General features: G+C 42.1%; 2 protein-coding genes across 8 annotated transcripts in view; both read right to left on the reverse strand.

The window, feature by feature from the left end:
* Nucleotides 1-3966, reverse strand: part of Phldb2 (pleckstrin homology like domain family B member 2) — a 222771-nt gene extending 218805 nt beyond the window's left edge. For 3 of the 7 annotated variants that reach the window (XM_050148921.1, XM_050148925.1, XM_050148917.1), the window contains exon 1: nucleotides 3758-3966. The gene's annotated coding sequence lies outside the window, so the exon portion shown is untranslated. The remainder of the gene's footprint in view (nucleotides 1-3757) is intronic. The other 4 variants (XM_050148923.1, XM_050148924.1, XM_050148918.1 and 1 more) reach the window with 2 other exon arrangements.
* A 3149-nt stretch (nucleotides 3967-7115) lies between these two features.
* The window catches only part of Plcxd2 (phosphatidylinositol specific phospholipase C X domain containing 2), a 60718-nt gene continuing 47390 nt past the window's right edge, over nucleotides 7116-20443 (reverse strand). Inside the window, exon 4 of the mRNA XM_050149086.1 lies at nucleotides 7116-13009. Coding sequence (XP_050005043.1) covers nucleotides 12853-13009 — 157 coding nt within the window. The 3' untranslated portion in view covers nucleotides 7116-12852. The remainder of the gene's footprint in view (nucleotides 13010-20443) is intronic.

Consider the following 20443-nt stretch of genomic DNA (forward strand, 5'->3'; position numbering starts at 1 on the left):
ACACACACACACACACACACACACACACGCACGCGCGAGCACACACACACAATAATTTGAGGTCCAGGTGCCCATGGGGCTTGTTAATTAAGAGAGACTGAGAAAATCTCTCAGTGGGATCAGGCCTTAAATTTTTTATCTAAAAGGATAGAACCTGCACACAGAGCTCATCTTAAGTGGTTGTTATGGCATTAAATCAAACAACCAACACACCAGAAAGAAAGTTTTGAAGAAACTGAGTTTTCTCTAGGACCAATGTGACCACAGAAATCGACTTGTAAAAAATCTTTAGAGGGTCAAGGATGCTAAGTCATTTGCCAAAGCCCTCATCACCACACTATAAACAAATACTATGATAATAAACAAAAACCGTTTCCTCTATATTTCATTAAAAATTAACCAAATAATCAAACCAAAGAGTGTTTGTGACAAAGGACAGAAAGAATTTCTGTCTCAGCTTCTCAAAGGGATCAGAAAGCAATCTGTGGACATTGCTGGTTGTTTCATGGCATTTTCCTTGAAGGGAGGGCTCTTTACCTCTACAGGGTCAAAAGCATCAGCTGGAGGACCAGGAAGGGGAATAGACAGCATCTCTGAGGAGCCAAGTAAATACTTTTGAAAAGGACTTTTCACCCCTTTCAGCCAGCATTGTTTCTGTTGTGTAGACTTCTTTCCCAGGGTAGTGGCACAGAATATGGGCTTTCAGACCAGATACATGCTAACTCAAAGGTTACCTCACGTTCATGAATCTGTAATGTGGTCAAGTTAGATAGGTTTGTTCTATTAAAACTAATAGGCTGGATGGTGGTGGCGCACACCTTTAATCCCAGCACTCAGGAGGCAGAGGCAGGCAGTTCTCTGTGTGTGAGAGGCCAGCCTGCCTGGTCTCAAAACTACACAGAAAAACCCTGTCTTGAAAAACCAAAAGTAGAAAGAAAGAAAGAAAGAAAGAAAGAAAGAAAGAAAGAAAGGAAGGAAGGAAGGAAGGAAGGAAGGAAGGAAGAAAAAAGAGAGCTAATAAACAAGATTAGTAAATGGCACCTTATGGCGTCTTCATTTAATGTTTGATACAGGTGGCTCATTCTTCTGAGACACTGGCCTCCTTCCTCAGCTTTCTCTGTTTCTTCTGATGTTTTAGGTAAGATTCACAGGGGTAAGGTTCATGTGGGGCCAACTGACTAAGGAGGTGGACATGGTGATTCATATTTAAATCCCTACTTGTAAGGCCTTTGCGCTCATCTTGAGTTGTGCATGGGCAGGCTGGCTTAAAAAAAAAAAAAAAACCTTTGTTCAGCAATGTTTAACTGACCACATTGTACCATGGCTTGTCTTTACATTAATTGTGTAAATACTGGGAACTGTGGCGGCCTTGCCATTTGTGCCAGACAGCTAACTACATTTTCAAGATAAATGTGAAGTTAGCAGAACCTGGGATTGGAGGACAAAGGAAGGCTTGTTGCTGTAGATTACTCAATTATTTCTTATTTATTTATTTATTAAAGATTTCTGTCTCTTCCCTGCCACCGCCTCCCATTTCCCTTCCCCAATCAAGTCCCCCTCCCTCTTCAGCCCAAAGAGCAATCAGGGTTCCCTGCCCCATGGGAAGTCAAAGGACCACCCACCTCCATCCAGGTCTAGTAAGGTGAGCATCCAAACTGCCTAGGCTCCCACAAGGCCAGTTCGTGCAGTAGGATCAAAAAACCCAATGCCATTGTTCTTAAGTTCTCAGTAGTCCTCATTGTCCGCTATGTTCAGCGAGTCTGGTTTTATCCCAGGCTTTTTCAGATCCAGGCCAGCTGGCCTTGGTGAGTTCCCGATAGAACATCCCCATTGTCTCAGTGTGTGGGTGCACCCCTAGCGGTCCTGAGTTCCTTGCTCGTGCTCTCTCTCCTTCTGCTCCTGATTTGGACCTTGAGATTTCTGTCCAGTGCTCCAACATGGGTCTCTGTCTCTGTCTCCTTTCATCGCCTGATGAAGGTTAATATTCAGGAGGATGCCTATATGATTTTCTTTGGGTTCTCCTTCTTATTTAGCTTCTCTAAGAACCCGAATTATAGGCTCAATGTCCTTTATTTATGGCTAGAAACCAAATATGAGTGAGTACATCCAATGTTCCTCTTTTTGGATCTGGCTTACCTCAATCAGGATAGTGTTTTCTATTTTTATCCATTTGCATGCAAAATCCAGATCTACCCCCACTGACCTTCCAGTATGAGCTAGATGCTACGCAGAAAGGACAAAGACGTCCTGGAAGGCAGCCTACAGCACTGTTAGTAAATCTAGCCAGTATATTTGAGTACCCTGATGCAATTGCCATCTCCAAACTTGCCTCTGTCACATGCATGCTATTCACAGACACATTCGAGGTTGCAGCTAGAGACGCATTTAACATTTTGGAGGGCATCATCACAGAGTTCAGTTCTTCATCATTCTCCAAGTTATTCCCGGGAGGTAGCCCAGGCTTTCTCCTAGTCACAAGCAGGCTTTAATGTCTGCAATGGTTTTGGTTCCTGCTTCTAATTAACCATCAAGACTTCTAAAAATTTGAGCCACAAACTTCACCTGAGGGGATTCCCTTTGTAGCCGTAAATGATTGACCAAATAAATATCACATATTACTTTGTTTAGTGTGTGGCCCAATCTGTTCCCTAAATGGAGTTCAGAAGAGTTAGGCCTCCCTACCACTAACCACCTGACTAATAATTGTCAGAGGTAGAAATCATTACAGGTCTGTGCAGTGGCCATGTGCCCCTTCTGCAACTAGTGGAGTTACCGTCAGACTGAAGAAGAGTGGTTTTTATTTGATAAAAATAAAGTTTCTCGAATTTCTACCCCCTCCCCATTATTTCTCTATAATCTTGTTCTCTTCCAAGAATCAGTTAACATCTTGTGGGATCATTACACAATCTTTCCTGGGCAGTAATAGACGAGGTTCTCTGCAAAGTCACAGGCTCTGTCCTTGAGGTGAAACTAGGCATCAGGTCTGTGTGTGAGTCTTACTGAGTTAATGAATCACTGAGCTGATACGGGCCTTGGGGTGCTTACCACTCCAGAAAGAATAAAGCCATTTGTGGGTTAACAAAAGCATATGGGCTCTGGCTTCAGACCATACCTTCTATATAACCACGTTTGTGTTCTAGGGGGACTCAGTTAGACTAGGGCTTTGGTGATCTCCTTTAAATGTAGGGGACAGTCAGTGAATGATTGACCTGGCTGCCCTAGTGATAAGCTTAGGTAAACACACTTGATTCTGCTCCAGTAATGTCAGGACTTTTAACCCCCTAGGCTCCAAAGCAGGAAAACGCATGTGGATTTCTGAGAAAGTCTGTCACTTGGCGTTAATAGCCCTCTAAATGGACAGGATATCCCTCAGAAATATATGCACCGTCCCCTCTGGTAATTTTGTAAGAAGAAAGTAAGCAAAGTTCTGGAACAAAGAGCTATGCTGGTGGAACCACCATCAGTGAAAACTTGCCAAAAAATCACAAATACGATATCCCATGATGAAAGAGAAAAATAAATCTCAGCAAAACTTGAAACATGGAACAACCAACAATTTACAGAGGAAAGAAGATGGAAGGAATTACAGCTTGCTTTCGAGAATACGTTAATGGACAAGTAACTGGTTATCCTGTGACGCACTGAAATCCACCACCTCTCCTTCAGCAGGCCATTGTCCAAGACATCCTAACTATGAGCTGAAGCGAGGTGTTTGAGCTGTGATCTTGAGAGAAGGAGCAATGGCTGGGTAGGTTACCTACCTCTGCTGCCGCCTTCCAATCCAGATCCTTTCCTAGCTTCCCCACTCAGCTGAAGAACCTAGGGCTGGGGCAAGAAGCATCAGCACAGGCTTCCAAGGCTCCCCATGAAAGAAAGCGATGTGTCTTTGTTGTCTCCTTCCTTGCTGAACACAGGCAGCAATGTGATTATGGTCAGGTGTGCACAGATGTGAGGGAAGGAGTCTGTGCTGGTCTCGGCGGCAGATCTAACCAATCAATACACACCAGGACTACAAATCCAACCAGAGCTGGGTGACGGAACCAGAGAGCAGGACTGGGAGGTGGTGGCAGAAAGCAGACAGCAATTAACTTGTCACTGGGTCTATGGACAAGAGGCCTTGAGAATAATCTACATGAGAAGGAAGAGCTTTACCCAGCATATTTTACCAGCTTCAGGAAGGAATTTAGAGGATCCTTTATTAAACCTGCAATTTAGTAATAGGATCTCTTCTATTGACTATTTTTTTGAGAATCATCTTACAGTTCTTTGAAGAAATAGGGCTGTATGTATTGAAGATGCAGTATATGTTAGATATATTACTATATATTTTACCACCATATTATGGTGAAGGAGCAGAAACCCAACGGGACAATGGGCACACAACCAGCAAGCAGTGCTAAAACGGGGATTAGGACCAGATCTGCCCTGAAAGCAATGCCAGCACTAATCTTCCCTTGACATAGTCTGAAACAGGCTGGCTAATATCTCCAGAGGATATCCAGGCCTGGTTCCCAAAACCTGTGAATATGTTACCATACACGGTAAAAATGGACTTTTCACACTTGATTATGTTGAGTGTGTGTGTGTGAGTATGGTACGTGTGTGTGTTTCATGTTCCAATTAATTTAATTAGAGTTATTCATAGGGCCATAGACAGCTTACCAGTGGCTGCCCCATTGAAGAAACTGCCTCTCCATCTCTTAGCAGCCAAGTGCTTCTAGGTCTTTAGGAAAATGTGGGGCCTCATAGATAAGGATCTTGAGATGGGAGATTATTATAGTTTACTTAAGTGGAATCTTACATGATCATAAGAGGTCAAAATCAGAGGCTATGTAATGCCAGAGGCAGAGCCAAATATTAAAAATGCTGTCACTAGCATGGAAGGTGAACAAGGAACCCCCGAGTCAATGAATGCAGACATGGTCTTGACAAAGAAGTGGGTCCTCAAGGAGGACAGAACCTGCCCTCAGCGGCTCATTTTCAACCTTTGACCTGAGACCTGCAAGATAATGAATTTGTGTTGTTTTTGTTAAATTAGGTGCAACTTGTGTGGGAAGAGGGGATTGATAGTGCACACCTTGCTTAATAGTAGTGAGTCTCAGCATCCTCCCACCAGGGCATGCTCTTATTCAGTTAGTCTCCATTTGCTGAAATGGTAATCGCTTGCCCTGGTTATTCCCTAAACCCAGGGTGCCTGGGTAGAGTGTGTGGCAACATCAGCTGCAGCCCCACCCAAGGAAACCTAGAAAGAGTCAAAAAGGGAGATTAACCCTCTAGTTTCTCCACAACGTGCTCTTTAACAAGCTTACATCTATCTTGAAAGGGACATTTCTAGCTTTATTGGAAACCCTCTTTTACAAAGAAAGGGCAACCACAAAATAATACAATGCAAGCAAAATTGTACAGACCATCAGCTAGATACTGCTGCCTCTTTCTTTGTAGACGTTAAAACGTTTCCTCACTCAGCTATGACTTCACTCTTAACTGGCTGTAGTTCCTGAATGATTGGTGGTAATTATTTTATTTAAGGGCATGGCCACCTTTAACCCACATCGCCATGCATGTCTCTGTGGTGGGAATCCCACTGTCTGAACACTTACTTGGTACAGGAATTTCACAACTTTCTATACACCCAAAAACATATTTTCACTGACTCCTTCTAAGATAGACTCTAAGAAATAATCACCATTTCTGGTGGTTGAGTCTAGACATATAGATGATGATGACTTCCTAGACATTATCTCCAGTGTCTTCTTTATACTCTACTGATTATTATTATTATTATTATTATTATTATTATTATTATTATTATTGCCATTGATTGCCCCACAATCGGGGTGTGAGCAGAACGAGATTGAACTAAGTCGAGGTTCGCAGCACCATCTAGGCCTTTCGCTGCAAAGCTCCCATAAGTGGACCACACTGTCTGAAGTTACTGCTTCTGTGTCTCGGTGGTGAGTTCTTGACAAATCACTCAGTCAACACGTGTGTTGTCAGGCATGGTGTTGGGTGCTATTCAGAGAGGAGAGGTACGAAGCGAGAGCCTCCCAGCCATAGCTGCTGCAGGTTAACTCAGCACCAGGAGCTCTGCATAGAGATTCAGATACACACTAAGGTCGTCCAGTTGGGAGGCGACGGAGTTCATATAGAAAGCCAGATCTGTGCATGTGCTATGCTTACAGCCTGGCAGTAACATGAGAAATTAAACTGTGGTTAGGTGTTACAGAGTCCATCCTCAAAGCAAGAGCCTCTTTGTCACAGAGCAATGTCTCCACTGAAGTACTTGCTGAGAAGTTGCTGGAAAAGTATCTCTGCACTTACACCACATAGATCACACCCATTTTCACTGACTTGAGCCTGGTCATAGAATTCCACATACATGAGGTTACAATGTTGAAACCTGGCATTTTGTACAACTCACACATTAAACATAAATACAAGTTTTAAAAAACAAGTGGGAATCCCTGATCGCGGTGCACATGACAGTTGGTCAGAGCTGGTGTGGCAGATTTCCTAAAGCAACACCTAAATACAGACAGAGAAATCCCACTTTGGCATTGTTCTTAAACTGCAGAGGTAGCTTTAACAGACACATCATCAATCCTAATTGCTTGCTCCAACATTTGGTTTTGTTGAGATGCATTACTACTCAAATTAAATTTGGTCTCTGCTAAATTCATAAAAAGGATTTTTTTGGAAACTTATAAGGCAAAAAAAGAACGGGGAGTGGTTTAAGGAAATGAAGTAGGCCTAGATATCCCATTAAAAGTAATTAAAAGAAGATAAATACTGTGATCTCCAATGCAGCAGAAACAGCAGATTACTCTTATTTATTCATTGTATGCGTGGCTAGGTTATTGCTGAGTATTTTTGCATTCAGCAATTATCAAATTAGAGTGAGCCAGGGATGGTGATCCAGTGAGACTCTGGATGTCACTAAGGACTCTGCTAACTTTAAATCATTGAAGTGCTACGGAGAAGCTTGAAGGAGCCTGGTAGACATGGCTGTGTACACATTCCACACTCGGTCTTCTTGATATCGACTCTTCAGCTCTTTAAAACAGAGGGAGACGTAGGTCAGTAAGAACACGCTCGTTCAAACCAAGGAATCACGGCTACTAAAGACTCATGTTTATTACTAAGATTAAACCTTGATAAGTGGCTCAAATCCAACACAAGGAAATGCATCATATGATCAGAACTATTAACATTTTTTTCACAGTTAAAATGAGGTATTGTGGCGTCACAATATTTTAGGATGAATCATGTGATTTAATCCAGGTCACAGGAAAGAAGAAAGATATAATTGAACAATTACTTCCTAAAGGGAAAGAAGCCAAGTGAAGTATGTATGAAGGTGACAAACCACAAATACATTTCAGAGTATCAAGCAGCATATATGCACAATTTTATCCCTAACCTTAAAATTGGTAAAACTGATTCTTAGTTCTTAAGTTTAGCAAACCACATGCGTTGCAGTGTAAATCAAGTCACAGAAGATAAAACACAGTCTCCATTACAGCATTTATCAGATACACGAATTATCTGAACTGACCAAGACTTATTTTTACTATGACAATTTCTGTGATTTTAAATTACCGATCGGGAGGGGCTAAGTATTACAGTTGGTATATTCACAATACAAATAATGCATACACAACCTGCAGTTAATACTTATGAATACTGGGGTGATAATTAGTAGCAGCAAGGTAATATTATTTCTAAAATATGATCTAAGATTTATCATCTTGATACTATAGGTCAATAGCTGACATGTCCTTAGTGCTATGAACTGAAGAAAGGTGAGACACTACAACTGTACAGAGCTGCCAAAGGCCTATGTGACTTTTCAAAGTGCTGTGCTTTGTAGTGGGCTTAGCACTGAGAACAAGCCTGTGCTATCCGAATTAAGAATTGGTCCCAACTTCAGGGCTCCAATTAAGCATATTCTATGGACTGGGTGGAAGCAGGAGGCAGAAGGATGCATTTGAGAAAGCTAAAAGACAGCTACCACTACAGTCAGAGCAAACCTTCTGTCAGCCTCTTGTGATGACGTCATTGGCCGATGATGGGAATGCTGGGAGATAGGAGGAAGTAGCACTCTATGACGGGAATGCGAAAGAGTGACAGCAAATGCCTCTAGACTGGTGATGCAGTTGTCTTAACAGCCATGCTTCTGAATTTCCCCAAAGAATGGAGGGAAGTGGTTTATTCAAACCATTTTGTTTTAAAATGGGTTTGATAAATCCTAAGAACAAGTTTGCTAGAGCGGATGCTAAAACACATTATCTAAAGCAGAATATCCTTATCTCAGAATATTTTTAACGGTTTCTAAAACTTTGCTCTTTTTTTTTTTTTTTTAAAAAAAATCATTAGCATCACTGTAGGGTTGTTTCCGAGTTAGGATAGCTCAGACATATGGCCATTAGTGCCAGGGTTTGTAGCAGGAAGTTGGGGAATTCAAAGGTTGTGGAAATAGGAGGTCTCCTGGGGCAGTAAAGAGCTGATTAGAACCATCTGGAATTAAGGGGAAGTTTATGTCAACACTTCTTGTTATTCATTCAGTTCACTCTCCTGGGTCCCAAGGTGACACTATTGTGTCATGAAACCAGGGTACCACCGACAGGAAGCATCTGAGGATGAAGGTTAAGATGTACTAGAAGATGATGGCATTTAGAGGGACATCCATGCTCTTCTATGCTGTGCAATATGAGCTCCCTGTCAGCTTTGATGTCTGATATCCTCAGTGTCTATTGCTTCCTGCTGACATGTTGAGAAAGCCCACCTCTCAGGGGCCAACATACATTTTGGCATATTTCTTTGAGCCCCACACATTATTCAGACTCCAGAAAGTATAATACATAGTCAAGTTCAATCAGGCTGTACCACACTCTTGGACAATGTCCCCAACCATATTCTCTGCACATGTGTACAGAGGGAAGAATCATTGCAAAGGTACAGCCCAGAGTGCAAGGCATCTAAGCCCTAGGACCTTATATACATCATGAACTAGTCAACTGAGATTGGCAACATTATTAAAGATGAAAGAACCAAGGACAGGTTAGCCTCGGGTCAGTTGCTCAGCCAAGGGAAGAGACCACGTGACTGTGACCCTTTCATTCTTCTGTTCTGCTTCCCAGAACTTAATAGGCAGTCACGTACATCATAAAACATCTGTAATGACGTCACTTTGTAGCCCTTTTGCTTCCCAGAGAAAAGCAGCAACCTTTCCTACCCTTCACTGTCTGCTAATGACTGGGTTGTATCACGTTTCTTTGGGATTACTTCCTACTGGTAAGACTGAAAAAAAAAAAAACCCACATGGCTATCCTGACACATCAGAAAGCTCCATTACACCCCAGAATGCTGCATTTCATTGCTTTTTTGGAAAGAAACATAAAATTTTCAGATGTGAACATGAAGTTATGAAAGGCCTGAGATTCTTAAGGTTTGTCATTGACCCTGCTCTGATCTTGTGCTTTTCTTTGCATGTATATAAAATCCTGGATTTGAATTCTAGATCAACTGTTCTAAAAAAAAAATTTGGGGGTCTAGACCTGGCAATAAAGGAAACAATGCATATCAAATATCAAGCAGCAAATACAAGGAATTTTTTTGCGTGACTTCTAAGACTTCCATGATATCAGACCACATCCTCAACACTCGTCAGTTCCTCCGTCAGATCCACCCTGAGCTGTCTGTTCAGTCCTGAGAACATTGTCTCTCTCCATAACATACATGGAACTTTCAATAGGTTTAGGCTTTGAGACAGTTTCAAGCCACAGAAACCTAAAAAAGTCTGGGCCATGAAGGAAATATGGCTGTATTGGGATGGTGCGGAGAACCAGATAGGAATGGGCCCAGATTCTAAGTCAGTAAACCAGCATTCTAGTTGCTCTTGAAATCAATTCTGAATCATGTTGGGAGCCTTATTTTGATCTGAATGATTCCCAGGATTTTCAAGAACGCGTCATATGTTTGGGTCAGAATTCTTACTGGTAATTATTGCAGAATAAGACATGGGGCCTATGTTCTGTTGCTATTCTGTCCACCTCACCCGAGTTCCTGGTCGTCAAGGAACAGAATACATGCTACAGCCTTTACAGCATATAAGAAGCTTTTGTCTCAGGGCAGAGATTGGAGTACTTCCTAGGGAATATTTTGAATAAGCCTCTCCCTGCTACCTCTCAGACTTTCCCATATCAACAAGGCCGAGCCCCTAAAGCAGCGTGGAAGAGCTTGGACGTGCACTCACTACAGGAGCAGGAGGCCTGTGCACGTGGCCTTGGAAGTGAGCTGTGTTTCTTTGTTATGCATGCAAACACGGAGGTGCACGTGGACGTCAGAAGTGAAGTACAACTATGTATGTCAGAACCGAGACAATGGATGAAGTAAAAAATTCACTGAACAGTCGACAGCCTTAAAGTGAAACACGTATCCAGGGCAGATACCTGCTGTCACACGGAGCCACATAGCACCAAGCACCTGGGCAAAGCTGAGGCTCCGATTACACAGAGCAGAATGCCTCTACTTCTTGTCTTCGTATCTCTTTGCCAAGTAACAAAGGGTTAATGGATGGAGAATGATCTAGTCCCCGGTAAATGATTGAGAATTCGAACCAAACCAAACAAACAAAATGCAATAATTAAAAACAAAACTAAAAGCCAAGGTTTTCAGAGCTTCTCCAAGGGGCTCAGTATCATAATTGGAGGAAAATTAAGATAATGAGGGTACACACTCCAATGCCATTAAAGAAGCTCCGTGCAGAGAAGAAGGCTCCATCAAATTTGACAAGATCATTCTGGAAACCTCCTCTGGGAGGGATTAGTATGCAAGAACAGGAGAAGTTAAAGCAGGTGTTCCCAGAGGTGTTTGTGCTGTGGCCTCCATGAACTACGGAGATTAAAAAGTCAAGGCCTAAATTACTTTAGGAAGAAAAAAAGGCCAGATGATCAACAGCGAGGGGCATGCGTGTGTTTTCAATAGCTCACCCAAGATTACCCCCACTGCAGCCAGCATGCACGGTCTGACTAGGAAACCGAAGGAGAGATAGGAGAACTCCTTGGAGAGGGTCCAGCAATCTCTCCACTCAGGATTGCCTGTTTATAGTCCTCCTTAGGAGCTGGGAATCGGACGCCTCCTCAGGGATTCTCAGATAGGGCTGAGGGGTACCAAAACATGCTCATGCTTCTTCTAGGCTGTTATTCCTAGCCAATGCTCTACAGAAATGCCTGTGTAGTTTGTCATGACCCTTTCACCTCTGTCCCCATCTATGTCTAAGCCTTTGGCAGTGGCTTCCTGGATCGCACCCACACCTATACACCACCCTTATCAAGATGGGGGTGGGGTAGGACATCTACAGCAAAGAACAAGGTCACTCACAGCCCTGAGGTGCACCAACCAGTGCGTGGGTGGAAGACCACAGCAGCATCCGTCCTGGGTCGGAAAAGTCCAGTAAACATCTGTGTGAGTGCTCTCGAGGCAGTAAGCACTGCAGATACTTACTCTATGAATAAATAATGAATAAATACAGGTACAAAGCAAAGGAAACGAAAGAGGTCTCTTATCAATAAAAAAACACACCACTTATCAATTAAAAAAAAAATTCCCTCTTGAGTTTCCAAGCTCTCATGCAGTGTTGCTTGGTTGGCAGAACAATCCACAGGAAAAAGATCAAACGGAAAAACAGGTGGAAATGTTCCAGCATTGCTTTTCTTTCTCACTTGACGATATACAAGTCACCCTACATGTCCCCGAGGTAGTCTTGTTTGCAAGGAGTTGCAGATTAGTTCCAAATGCACTTGGAGCTTGCTCCTGTAATGCATTGCAAGGTCCCACACGTCCTGTGTCAGCCTCCATTGTGTAACGAACAATCAGACTTCTGCTTAGCATTGTGACCCGCAGCAGACCAGGCTCCAGGCAGACCACCATAAAATGGGATTCCGGTATCTGCATGAAGACCTCATACAAATAGGACAGTGCCAAAGTGATGCAGGTGCTTGCCTGATAGTCATTTGGGGAGAGAGCTACAAGATTGAATCAAAGAATTCTGGCATGCAACACACATGCATGTTTAGCTCTTACTGGGCCCTCACACAAAAGATTCCCTACCACCGTTCCTTTCATTTTAAAGAAAAGGAAATGGGAAAAGGGCCCAAAAGGAAATGAAAGGAACCAATACTTTCAGATAGGGAAACACAGTTCTGATGCCAACCAAGGGTAGTGTGTACTTTTTACATGAAGAATTAAAGGAACCACTTCCAGAGCCAGCCTGTGGCTGAAGAGTGCCATTATAAACACATCTTGCTCCCATAGAGAAGTGGTGATATTGTACAGTTCAAGAGAGGGCCCAGTGCTTGTCTCCCTAGGAGCCCCTCAGAGTTCTAGGTTAATGACAAAGACCTCCCAGAGGGTGGTCTGTGCCTGAATGCGCCATTGCCATTCTTCTGGCCAGGAAAGCCTTTCCAATGTAGCCTTCACACAGGCGCACATGCCCACAGAAGATAACAGGAAGTTGGGACGATTAGATTAAGATGTTGCATAGCTCATGGAACCTGGAAACCATACTTCCTTTTTCCATTTGTGACCAAAAGCCACTAGGTAGGTCCTGACCTTGGCCATATAAAATATGCGCTCTTCCCTTAGGCTTAAGTTTTTAAAAGTCTCATTTGGGGAAATGCATGAAAATCCCGGGAGTTCTATCCAAATGGCTCTGTGAGGAAAGGTGGGGAGGACCCTCTTTCTCCTCCTCACTTCACCATGACTGCCTGGGAGTGAGCCATCCTAACTGGAACCCTCTAGAATCCTACCTTAGATCAACAATCTCAACATGAAATTAAACATAGTATTAATTCAACACTTAGTCAGAGCTTGGTCCTCTAGAAGGTCATTCAGTTCAATCACAGTTGTGGCAAAGTCCACCAGGTCCACGAAGTCAGATGTGATGATGTTGACACCCATGGCTCCAGGCTTTTGAGTCTTCACCCAGTCAAGGATGGCAGGGAGATTCCTACATGGAGGAAGTATTGGGTGAAAAGAAAACAGAGATAGTAGTGGTTAGACAACTCCAGAAATAAAATGTTTGTTTTTCTTACTACAGGAAGTATAACAGAAACACACACAGTTTCTTATAAAACTAAATATAAGAAACTGGGGTGAGACTCACATAAGCCTTATATTCCCATGGATATGGATATGGAGTTATCATCCCACCTGAGAACTTATCTTTCCAAGGTTTCTCTTATGCAAGAAACTATGTACTCACGGATCCAAAAGACAGCCAGAATGACAGGATTTCACAATACCAAGTCCAACAGCCCTCTCGTTGTTAGGTTTTTAGAATTCCTCATGAAAAATCTCAAATATATGGCAAACTGATAGAACTGTTGTGGTAAGTGGATCTTCCCTGTCTTTTACCACTAATATGTTACTATTTTGTTTGTTACATATCTATTCGTGCATCACTATCTTCCTGTCAATGTTGCTTCTATTTTTGACTTACTCCACTTAGACACATATAAAACCCTTACATCTGTCAGTGTGCATATGATTAATTGCACTTTTTCTTATAGTTCCATATATTATCCCATTGTATGACTACAACATAGCTTACCCATGTTCTTATTGTTAGATACACCAGTTGTTTTCAATTTTGGGTCATTATGAATAAACTATTATGGGCATTCTTCTATGAGTCTTTTTACGGGTATCATTTTATTTTTCTTGGATAAAAATCATGGGACAAAACTGGCCTGTGAGAGGGGTTACTTATATTTAGTTTTATAAGAAACTGCCAGTCCCACCAACAGAGCAGAAAAGCTCTGGACAGTTAATATTATCCTGAAAAATTGGTCTCTCTAGTGTTTTGAAGTCTCGTTATTCTAAATAAAGTATGGGGACTCATACCTGTAATCCAAGTACATGGAAGGTTGAAGCAGGAGGTCTAACGGCCACTGTGTACCTTCTTTATACAAGTACCTATCCAACACTTTGACAATTTTTTCCATTTAATTTTCATATATTCTTTTTGTATTTTCATTTGTTCTCTAGACTTTCATGCAATGTGTTTTGATAGTATTTGCCCTTTGTTCTTTTAAATGTTGAGTTTTAGAAATTATGTTTACATTCTAAATACTACCGTTTTGTAAGAAATATTTTGCAAATATTTCTTCTATCCTGTAACTTGCCTTTAACTTTCTCAATGAAATATTTTGATTGGATTGAATTCCTTAATTTTTGATGGAGTGTAATTTGTTAATCATTTTTTCTTTCTCTTAAAAAATTGATGTGGTCCTTTGAACCCCATAATCTACAAGTCCCATTCTGACTCCAAACCCACCCATCACCTGTGACCTCAGTGGCTCACTGAGGTACAGACTGCTACTGCACAGAGCAGACCAAGATGTGAGTGACTAGCCTGCCCCCCACCTGGACAGCCCAGTATCTAGGCTATATAGGCCCTTGGGCAAAACCCCAGGCCCTTCTCCCACCCACCTCGCCTGTACTAACTAGCTGGTCAACTGGCAAGCCTCCTGCAGACAGGCTGCTCCAGCACCACCCCATCGGACCCTGTAATCTACAAGTTCCTCTCTGACCCCAAACCCACCCATCCCCTGAGAACTCATCTGCTCGCTGAGACACAAAGACTACTCAGAACAGACCAAGAGCAGCTCCTGAGACACAGACAGCTGCAACCATCAGTTCAAGAGAGGATACCTAAGACACAGACACTAATTGCAAGGATTAGACCAAAAGGCAAAGACATTGCCTGTACGATTAGAAGAACAGATGGGTCAGTACCAATGCAAGAACATACTCAATAACAAACTCCAGAACAAAATGGCAACACCAGAACCTAGTGGTCCTACAACAGCAAGACCTGAACATTATAATCCAGAAGCAGAAAAAAAAAACTTTAAATATAACTTTATGAAGATGATAGAGACCCTTAAAGAGGAAATGAAAAGCTCTCTTAAGGAAATGGAAGAAAATAAAAAATTGAAGAAATCAATAATTCTCTTAAAGAAAGCCAAAAAACTAAGATAAAAACAATCGGTAGAGCATGAGACTCTTAATCTCCTTTTACTAGGCCACAGTCACTCTGATACTCAGACCACACAAAGACTCAACTAAGAAAGAAAATTACAGACTGATCTCATAAACATTGATGTAAAAATACTCAATAAACCATGCTTGTAAATCAAATATAAGAACGTATCAAAAAAAATCCACCATAATCAAGTTGGCTTCATCCCAGAGAGTCAGGGATGGTTCAACACACAAAAATCTGTCAATGCAATCAACCATATAAATAAACTGAAAGAAAAAAAAAACACATGATCATGTCCTTAGAACCCAAAAAAGCCTTAGTCAAAATCCAACAAGGTCTTGGGGAGATCAGGAATACAAGGAACATATCTAAATATAATAAAAGCAACATAAAGCCAGCCAACAGCCAACATCAAATTAAATGGAGAGAAACTCAAAGCTATTCCACTAAAATCGGCAATGAGACAAGGCTGTCTACTCTCCATATTTATTCAATATAGCACCCAAAGTTCTAGCTAGAGCAATAAGACAACAAAAGTAGATCAAGGAGATACAAATTGGAAAGGAAGAAGTCAAACTTTCACTATTTGTAGATGAAATGATAGTGTACATAAGTGGCCCCAAAAATTCTATTAGGGGACTCCTACAGCTGATAAACATCTTCAGTAATGTGGCTGCATACAAGACTAACTCAAGAAAAAAAGAAGAAAGAAAGAAATCATAAATCCTCTTATACACAAATGAAAATTATACTGAGAAAAAAATCATAGAAATATCACCCTTTACAATAGCCACAAATAATATAAAGTATCTTGGGATAACACTAACCAAAGAAGTGAAAGACCTGCATGAAAAGAATTTTAAGCCTTTGAAGAAAAAAAACTAAAGAAGATATCAGAAAATTGAAAGATCTCCCATGTTCCTGGATAGGTAGGATCAACATAATAAAAATGGCAATCTTACCAAAAGCAATCCACAGATTCAATGCAATGCCCATCAAAATTCCAACACAAATTTTTCACAGACCTTGAAAGAGCAATAATCAACTTCATATGGAAAAACAAAAAAAACCTAGGATAATCAAAACAATCCTGTACAATAAAGGAACTTCTGTAGGCATCATCATCCTTGACATCAAATTCTATTATAGAGCTACAGTAATAAAAGCAGCTTGGTATTGACATAAAAACAGACAGGAGAACCAATGGAATCAAATCGAAGACCCTGATATTAATCCATAAACCTATGAACATCTGATTTTTGACAAAGAAGATAGAATTATATAATGAAAAAAAGAAAGCATCTTTAACAAATGGTGCTGGCATAATTGGATGTCAACTCATAGATGAATGAAAATAGATCCATATCTATCACCATGCACAAAACTCAAGTCCAAATGGATCAAAGACCTCAACATAAATCCAGCCACACTGAACTCATAGAAGAGAATGTGGAAAGTAGCCTTGAATGCATGGGCACAGGAGACAGCTTTCTAAATATAACACTAGCAGCTCAGACAATGAGAGCAACAACTAATAAATGGGACCTCCTGAAACTGAGAAGCTTCTGTAAGGCAAAGAACATGGTCAACAAGACATGAATGGGAAAAGATCTTCACCAGCCTCACATCCGACAGAAGACTGATTTTCAAAACACATAAAGAACTTAAGAAACTAGACATCAAAATACTAGATAATCCAATTTAAAAATGGGGTACAGATTTAAACAGAGAATTCTCAACAGAAGAATCTAAAATGGCCAGAAGACACTTAAGGAAATGTTCAACATTTCCATCAGGGAAATGCAAATCAATACAACTCTGAGATACCATCTTATACCTGTCAGAATGGCTAAGATCAAAAACACTAATGATAGCTTATGATAGAGAGGATTTGGAGTAAGGGAAACACTCCTCTATTGCTTGTGGGAATGAAGACTTGAACATCTACCATGGAAATCAGTATGACAATTTCTCAGTTTGCAATCAATCTACTTTAAGACCCAGCAATACTACTCTTGGGCATATACCCAAAGGATGCTCAATTATACTACATGGACATTTGTTCGGCTATGTTCACAGCAGCATTATTTGTAAAAGCCAGAACCTGGAAACAAGCTAGATGTCTCTCAACTGAAGAATGAATTTTTCAAAAAATGTGGTACATTTATACAATGGCATACTTACTTAGCAGTAAAAAATAATTACACCTTGAAATTTGCAGGCAAATGGATGGAACTAAAAACAAAAATCCTGACTGAGGAAACCAAGACTAAAAAGACAAAGGCAGCATGTACTCCTTCATAAGTGAATATTAGACATAAAGCAAAGGTAACCAGCCTGTAGCCCATGGCCCCAAAGAAGCTAGGGAACAAGGAGAACCCTAAGAGAGGCATAACATGAATTGCCCTTGGAAGGGAAAATAGACAAGATCTCCTGAGAAAATCAGGAGCATGGCAGGGGGTGCGGGGTGGAAGGGGGGGAGAAGGGAAGGGAGTAGAGAACATGAGGGAATAGAATAGTTGAGATGGAAGAAGGGCAGCGAGGAAGAGCAAGGAATGGGGCTATGGAGAAACCTGGCACTAAAAAAATTCCCAGGAATCCACAAGGATGACCCCAGCTAAGACCCTAAGCAAAAGCAGAGAGAGTGACTGAACTGTCATTCCTCTGTAATCAGATTTGTGACTACCCTAACTGTCATCATAGAACCTTCATTCAGTAAATGATGGAAGCAGATGCTGAGATCCACAGCTAAGCACTGGGCTGAGCTCCCAGAGTCCATTCAAAGAGAGGGAGAAGGGAGAATATGAGCAAAGGGGTCAAGACCATGATGGGGATACCCACAGAGACAGCTGACCTGGTCTAGAGGGATTGGCTGGACTGGTAGCAGGGGAACCTGCATAGGACCAAACTAGGCCCTCTGAATGTGGTTGACAGTTGTGTGGCTTAGGCAGTCTGTGGGGCCACTGGCAGTGGGACTGGGATTTATCCCTAGTGCTTGAACTGACTTTTTAGAGCCTATTCTCTTTGGAGGGATACCTTGCTCAGCCTAGATATAGAGGGAGTACCTTGGTCCTTCCTCAAAGTTAGGTGCCAGATATTGTTAACTCCCCATGGGAAGCCTTACCCTCTCGGAGGAGTGGATGGGGGGGATGGGGTAAAAGTGGAAGGAGAAGGAAGAGGGGAGGGAGTGGGAACTAGGATTGGTATGCAAAATGAGAAAAGATTATTTTAAAAAATTAAAAATATGTAAAAAATAGTGTTGTGTCCTTATGAGTGTATGTGCATTGTGTAGGGGTGTTCATAGAATCTAAATAAAGGAATTGGATTCCAAAGATATCCTCCCCTGTTTTCTGAAAGCATCAGGGGCTTCTCCTTTCTTTTACTTTCTAAAGCTATTGCCAGTGTGATAGTTTGAATGCAACTGACCCCCATAATCTCAGAAAGTAGCACCATTAGGAGGCGTGGCTTTATTGTAGGGGCATGGCCTTGATACATGAAGTGTGTCACTGTGAGGGCTGGCTTTGAGGTTTCCTATGCTCAAGAAACTGCCCAGTATCTGCCTGTAAGCTGCCATGTTCCCTATCATGATGATAATGGGCTGAACCTCTGAAACTATAAGCGAGCCACCCAATCAAATGTTCTCTTTACGAGAGTTGCTGGGGTTGTGGCCTGTGTCTCTTCCCAGCAACAGGAACCCTAAGACAGCAGTCAATTTTTGCAAAAGGCATAAGGTAAGGATCAGGGTTCGCTTTCCACACAGAGAGTTAACCCAGTACTGTGCATGCCTCCGTAACAAACTAGTATTTAATCAGCTGCCTCTTGAATACAGTTGCTGGGGTTATTTTATAAACAGAAAGCTTCCGATGTGACAGAGGCTCAGAGCCAGTGACGTAAACAACACTTTCAGTCCAATGTGACCTAAATGTGAAGAACCACAGCAGGGCAGAAGAGAGCAGCCAAGGCTACTCGCTGTCTTACATCCTGGTAAACACAGCTCTGCTCACCAAATGCTCCTCAGCAAAGGAAGGTGGAAACCGGCTCACATTTGATGGTGGGACCGGGAATTCTTTGGGTTTGGTCTCTAACTAACATGGATGCCTCTTCTCTTCTGTGACTCATGCCCTCCCCATGTATGTATTCTCCTTTGAAGCTGCCATCCCTTCTGCCATGGCGTGCACTCCTTTCTTGGTCTTCTAGAGTTATGTTTAGACTATAGTTGCGGTTTCCACCTCCTCTTCCTTCATCTTATGGTGATAAAAACTGAGTTCTTCTCTTACTCGGGGGGCGGGGGGGGGGAATCTACATTTTACCAAGGACTTAAAAAAAAGTCTTATAGATCAACTTACATTTTTATTTTAATAGCCGGTTGTGACTCACGATTGTCCTTCATTTTTATCTGGGACTCTTGAAGAACTTAGTTTACTAAAATTCCTTGTCCCTCTGCTCCACTTCCCTGGGAGACAAGGTGCATCAGAAAGATAGTACAATAGTACATACACAGAAAGCGTTCAGAAAAATGCCCACTTACTGCACGTGCCATGTATTTGGCCAAGGAAAAGGGATCCTCAACAAACAAGTAAAAAAGTAGAGAGAGAAAGATTTGAGGAGTGTGGGTAAGAAATTCCTTACTATATCCACACAACAAAATGCTGAGAAGAGGAACCGAAAACACAGAACCCTGTTACAGACAAAGACCAATAATTCACAGCAATCCAAAAGAAGGACATGGTAGTGAGCCTGTCTGCATTTTCGGTTTGAAAACAGCCTTTGTCAGTGCCTATGTTTGGAGATCCTACGCCATCTACTGGTCATTCTGGGAAAATGATGCCCGACAGCCTGGATCCACCATCACCACCACCACCACCACCACCACCACCACCACCACCACCACCACCACCACCACCACCACCACTACCACCACCACCACCATCGCTGCCGCCACGGTCGCAGCCAGAGCCACACCTTGGAGGATTCCAAGAACGTGAACGGAGCTTTCGGGAAAAGCTATGTAACCGTGGTCTCCAGGGACAAAGAGGTCTGTGTTAGCTTTGGGTCGCGTGTGTCAAGCTTGCCCAGGGCTAGTATCAAATGAACCGGTTGACGTAAAGGGAAATGTGGAACCCGCTGGCACTGATCAGGAACAGAGAACTTTGCAGATTTAGGCTGGGCCAGGTATCCGCTGACAGCAATCCCACGGGCTGCAGCACTGGGCTTCAAACTTCCCTTCGACCTTGAGGACACCTTTTTTTTTTTTTTTTTTTTTTTTGCCCAGGCTGGCCTCGAACTCGTGATCCTCCCGCCTCTGCCTCCTTCAGCAAATCCTACCGGCGTGCGCCACCACTACCGGCTGGACACCTCATTTCTTTACCAGTCACCGTCACGTGCATTTTCAGA

The sequence above is a fragment of the Alexandromys fortis genome, unplaced genomic scaffold (genome assembly GCF_014885135.2).
Source record: "Alexandromys fortis isolate MF-2015 unplaced genomic scaffold, M_Fortis_MF-2015_v1.1 scaffold_4, whole genome shotgun sequence".
NCBI classification, from domain to species: domain Eukaryota; kingdom Metazoa; phylum Chordata; class Mammalia; order Rodentia; family Cricetidae; genus Alexandromys; species Alexandromys fortis.